The sequence below is a fragment of the Scomber japonicus genome, chromosome 10 (assembly GCF_027409825.1).
Source record: "Scomber japonicus isolate fScoJap1 chromosome 10, fScoJap1.pri, whole genome shotgun sequence".
In the NCBI taxonomy this organism is placed as follows: domain Eukaryota; kingdom Metazoa; phylum Chordata; class Actinopteri; order Scombriformes; family Scombridae; genus Scomber; species Scomber japonicus.
The window spans coordinates 2178231-2183890 of record NC_070587.1 but is presented as its reverse complement, the minus strand read 5'-3'; the positions used below and the strand labels follow the sequence as shown (position 1 = coordinate 2183890).

General features: G+C 37.3%; 1 protein-coding gene across 1 annotated transcript; it reads right to left on the bottom strand.

Moving 5' to 3' along the window:
- Nucleotides 1–215: 215 nt before the first annotated feature.
- LOC128366671 (type-4 ice-structuring protein LS-12) lies at nucleotides 216–3703 on the bottom strand. The gene is made up of 4 exons (XM_053327424.1): nucleotides 3535–3703; nucleotides 2737–2812; nucleotides 1657–1807; nucleotides 216–604 (listed from the first exon to the last, which is right to left on the bottom strand). Exons 2-4 carry the CDS (start codon nucleotides 2786–2788, stop codon nucleotides 343–345), a joined length of 465 nt encoding a protein of 154 aa, XP_053183399.1. The 5' UTR covers nucleotides 2789–2812; nucleotides 3535–3703; the 3' UTR covers nucleotides 216–342.
- Nucleotides 3704–5660: the final 1957 nt, after the last annotated feature.

The following is a 5660-nucleotide window of genomic DNA, read 5'->3' as shown; positions in this document are numbered from 1 at the left end:
GAGGTAATGTTGATATTGACTTTCCCTTCAATGAGCAACTCTCATCAGATTCTGCTACAATTTATTTCATTTCAACCTTATTACTTGCCCCCTTTTGCTTTCCATTAATTATTCCCAGAACTGGAAATATAAATCAAATCTTCATGTAGTCATACCACAGGCCAAAATAAAGAACAACTCAACTCAAATTGATGACTTTCAAACCCCTTTAATGATGACATTTTAAGTATCACATCTCAAATGACTTAAAGGACAAAGGAGTATGACAGACAGACACCAGTGAAGCATCCTGGGCATTAGCACATGGATGTTATTGCAGCTGGAATGAGCCAACAGCGAGCTCTACTGGGGGGGCAGCAGGGCCTCGATCGAGTCTGTCACCTGCTTGAGGAGCTTCTCCACAATGTCGGTCAGAGGGTCGACCTGTGCTTGGAGGTTGTCGACCAGAGGCTGGACCTTGGCAACGAAGGTGTCGGTGATGGGCTTGAACTGATCCTCAATGTTGGTGATGAAAGGCTTGGCCTGCTCCTGCAGCTTGGCGACCTCAGACTGGACCTTCTTAATCAGAGGCTGGATCTGTTCGGTGCCGACCTTCACGAAATTGCTATGATTGTAAGAAGGTGGGAAAAAGTGCACATTTGAATCACTGCTATTGACTCTGACTTGCATTTTAATAAAGAAAATGAAGCAAAACTGGCTGACTGTTTATTATTGTATGTTACTCTTGAGAAAAAAACTCACTATTAATTTTATTTAGTACTACATCAGATCATTCAGGCCGTATGCTGCATGAACAGGCTTCAGGCTTGTGTGTTATATATAATTTGCTATCATAAATATGACTAAAATTAACTTAAAAGTGACAAATGTATTGCTTTTTTCAAGTAACTTCTTTTCAGTGGTGGATTACATTTTTAAATGAAATCAGTTAAATGAGATTTTCTATATATTGCTTGTATATATATAAAGACGTATAGTCAGCAAATTTAAGTGAAAAATAAAGGAGTAAAGTCAAATGGGTTTTACATTCTCAGTGGTAATCAGAGCCGGACAGTAACTGACTTGATTTTACTTTCAATTCCTTTTACATTCTCCCTCCCTCCTTTCCTTCCTTACTCCCTCCTTTCTTTCCTTCTCTCTTCTCCAAGGTATTAACATTAACATTTGTCATAACTCCATCTAGGACATTTCTATACATAAATGGAAGCACTGTGGCAGTAGTAATGCAATATTTAGAAAATGTACTCTTGTACTCTTGATACTCAAGTACTTTTACTTCAGTAGACATCTGACCGTAGTACTTTTACTTCAGTAGACATCTGACCGTAGTACTTTTACTTCAGTAGACATCTGACCGTAGTACTTTTACTTAAGTAGACATCTGACCGTAGTACTTTTACTTGTACTTGAGTAAAATTTAGCAAGGGGTATCTGTACTTTTACTCAAGTAAGGAAGCTGTGTACTCTGCCCGCCTCTGGTGGTAATTCATCTTAATCCCATTTATGTTATATTTAGTGTCCTACTCAACTTGCAGGTTACATTGAAAGGAGTTTAGATTCAATTATCAGCACATAAAACAATGCTGGAAGACTGAAACTGAGTGCAGTAGTAGATTATGAAGACAGAGTGAAAGAGTAAAGCTAGATGTTACTTACTCGGCTGTGTTGACCACCTTAAGGGCCTTCACCTTCTCCACCACGTCCTGGGTTGCCGTGGTGATGCTGGCTGTCATTTCACTGATGAACTTAGTAACCTTTTCAACCTCAGCCTTGGCATCACGCTTCACCAGTGACACGGACTCAGTGCCTGCAAACAAATATTAAAAGATTTTTTTTACATTAAAATCCACCGAACTTGAATTATAATTTACGTACTTCATTATTTGAAAAAGGATGAGCAGTAATGCCCTCTGCCACACAAGAATCGTAGCATGCAGATAAATACTATATGATAAGTAATAAATCTCTGAATTTGGTTGATTTTCAGGTTTTTATTTAAGTACTATTTTTTAAATGGCCTTCTGTGGGCCTTCAAAATGTATAATATGTACTTTACTACTACATGTAACAGCGTTGAAGTTCAAATAAAAGCAGTTTTTATTTATTGAAATGTCAGTTAAAGTTAAATCTGTATTTTTTATATACTATAGTTGATCTTAAAAAACACATTAACCCTCCTGTCGAGTCGAGGAAGGAAGGGAGGGAGGGAGTAAAGGAAAGAAGGCAGGGAGGGAGGAAGGCAGGAAGGAGAGAGAAAGGAAGGAACGACAGAAGGAAGAAAGGGGGATGGAGGACTGAAGGAAGGAAGGGAGGAAAGGAAATAAGGAAGTTAGGAAGGAAGGAAGGAGGAAAGAAGTAAGGAAGGAAGGAAGGAGGAAGGGAGGGAGGAAAGAAGGTGGGGGGGGAAGGAAAGAAGGACATAGGAAAGAAGGAAGGAAGGAAGGAACGACGGAGGAAAGAATTAAGGAAGGAAAGAAGGTAGGAGTGAGGGAGGAAAGAAGGAGAGAAGAAGAAAGAGAGGAAGGTAGGGGGGAGGATGGACAGAAGGAAGGAAGAAAGGGAGATGGAGGAAGGGAAGAAAGAGAGAAGAAGGAAAGAAAGAGAGAAGGAGAGAGGAAGCGCAGATGGAAGGAAGGAAGGAAGGAAGAGTCAAAACAGACAGGTCAATTTGACCCGGGAGGACGACAGGAAGGTTAAACACTGTTTTTTGTAAGCATTGAAAAAAAAAAGTCTTACCATGGGCAACAGCCAGCACAACGACAAGAGCGGCAACAAGGGAGAATTTCATGGCTGCAGATGAGCAAGATCAAACCTAAAGAAAGTTAAGTAAAGAAAGGATTAGGACAAGGACAATATGAATAAAGCAGTTACATACAAGTTTTGTGGTAATTTAAGCAATTCAAGTCATAGGAAATGTGTTTTTCTCAGACATGTATAAAGTACTAGCGATCCAGACTTGAGTAGAAGTAGAAGTACTCTATCAAAAAAGTGACTTGAGTAGAAGTAGAAGTGCTCTTTAAGCACCGTACTTAAGTGGAAGTACTAAAGTATTAAACATGTTTTGTACTTAAGTATTGCAAGTAGTTTATTTCTTAAAATTACTACTCAAGTACTGCAATTAAAAGTAAAAGTATTGTGTAATGTAGTTATTAAAGAAATCAGTCGAAAGTTTGAAAATGAACAAAAAATGTATGTATTTACTGGCAAGTAAAGGGGCAAGTATGTCCCTTCTCCCTTTAAAGCATCTCCCATCACTTCAAACATTACACATTTTCTTTTCATCCTCAACTTGTTAAAAAAATCTCAAAGGCCAGTAGGCCACATACAAATACAAATGTCATATGTAAAAACAAAAAGTGATTAGAAACACCTGAAAGTACAGATACAGCATTTTAGTACTTAAGTAGAGTAGTGAAGTAGTTCTATTTCGTTACTATACATGTCTGGTTTTTCTCTAATATGTGAACAATGCATTCCTGTTCACAACCATTCAAACAAGTAAGAAACACCAAAGCACAGCAGCAAGAGACATACCTTAACTTCTGGGGTTCTTGGAAGTGATGGTGCCTTCTGTCAAGTAGCCAAAAGCTTTTATAGCTCCAGAGAGGATGAGTTAATCATCATGGCTAATCATAATGTAATCACCTCCAACGTTAGGACGTGACCTCACAAGAGGACAAGAGGAGTACAATCACTGTGTTGGCTGAACCTTGATAGTGCTTGATAGTTGTCGCAAAGTAGACACAAAGTCCACTCTGCGCTCTCTCTCTCTCTCTCTCTCTCTCTCTCTCTCTCTCTCTCTCTCTCTCTCTCTCTCTCTCTCTCTCTCTCTCTCTCTCTCTCTCTCTCTCTCTCTCTCTCTCTCTCTCTCTCTCTCTCTCTCTCCTCTCTCTCTCTCTCTCTCTCTCTCTCTCTCCTCTCTCTCTCTCTCTCTCTCTCTCTCTCTCTCTCTGTGTGTGTGAGAGATACAGAGAGAGCTGGAGGGAAACAGATAGGGATTAATCAAGAGCTGTTGGTTGCTGTGACTTGATGAACCTTGAATCTGATGCATTCATTACATCTGAAAAAAAGTTTACATTAGTATTTAATTTTGTATTTGTATTTGTCTTGTTGTATTTACAACTTGTAAAGCTTTAAATTCTCATAGTTTTGTGTTTTTAATCTTGTAAAATGTGTATATACTGTGTTAGTTTTGTGTTTAATTCTCAACTGGTTATATACAAGCCACAGGAAGTGAGCGCAAAGTAATAGTTTCATTGCATAGTGCAGCTGTGCATATGACAATAAAGATTTGATTAGACCTGATTTAATTAAAATAACAGGATACAAGAGAAATACAATTTAAGATTTTACACAGATTACATATATCACCTCACCACAGGCACCTCTTCAACTGCTCTCTTTCCCCTCTGTGTCTCAAGTGTAAAACTGATGTGGGAACTTTAACTCATTGTTTCTGGTCTTGTCATGAACTTCAAAGATATTGGGATGAAATTATTGAAATGAAATGGAGAGAATTTTTCACATTGATATAGAAATGGATCCCATATCCCTGATTCTAGGTCTTCCAAATATGCAGTCAACAAAAGATTGTATAATATTCGTTTGCAGCTAGGAAAAATATTCTCTTGCAGTGGGTCAGTGACAAGATTCCCTCTGTCAGTGTTTGGCATAAAATCATTTTTGAACTGATCCCCTCTAGAATATCTTACCAACATCATACATTACAGCGTAGATCAGTTCTACAGAGTGTGGCACCCATTTTTTGACTACATCGGACTGAACCTTTCCTCCACTCTATTAAAGGGACTGTTGTGCACTTGAACGACATCCGGGTTCTGTAAAGCTGATCCACCACTTCTTGTACTATGCCATATGTTCATCTCCTATGTAAGATACTATCGTTGAAATAGAGGTAAGTAAACATATTTTACTGCTATTACTTTCATAAAGCAATGAGTGTACTAGTATCTGAAATGCTCTATTTAACATCATTTTAATTGGACAAACTAAACTTAATTAAGACTAACTTAACCACATCAAGTTACTCTTACTCAATAACCCTGTATTGCTTTCATTTATATCTAGTTTATTGGCTGAACTTAACTATATCACATAAGTTGAAGTCACTTATGTCAATCTATTGAGTCAATTGTAGTAAAAAAAAACTGGTTTATTAATACTTAACAAAGTTATTGTGGAACCACTTGAAAACAACATTTTTAAGTAAATTCAACATATTTTTGAGTGTGTCTGTTACTTCATAGTTTTAAAACCATGAGGTGTAGCTCATGTCAGTGGTTTTGTAATCCTGTTAGTTTTTAAACACATATTGTTTTCTGTAGATAGGCACTCATTTTGGACATTTTGTGCCTGTAATATCACTCTAACCTACTTAGCCATCAGTTTTTGTACTACTCTCCTTGTTCTGGGACAATGAGTGATGATAAACTGATTACAGGACATTCTCATATCTTTAGCACATGTCATGTAAACTTTCAGAGTCATTGAATAAATTCTTGCATGAAATACTTTTTCAGTGTTTATAATTCTACCGTACTGTTAGTTTTAGTAGTTATTCCTTTAATATATCTTTAATAAAACATTTTGAATTCTGCCTTTCAAAATCATATTTATCTAAAAAAGCAAAAAAAAAAAGC

Excerpts from the sequence above, each read along its gene's own strand:
- LOC128366671 (XM_053327424.1), bottom strand. The coding sequence starts at position 2,788 with ATGAAATTCTCCCTTGTTGCCGCTCTTGTCGTTGTGCTGGCTGTTGCC. Across the intron at positions 1,808-2,736 it reads TGTGCTGGCTGTTGCCCATG|GCACTGAGTCCGTGTCACTG; the intron begins GTAAGACTTTTT and ends ATTTGTTTGCAG. Across the intron at positions 605-1,656 it reads AAGGTGGTCAACACAGCCGA|CAATTTCGTGAAGGTCGGCA; the intron begins GTAAGTAACATC and ends TTACAATCATAG.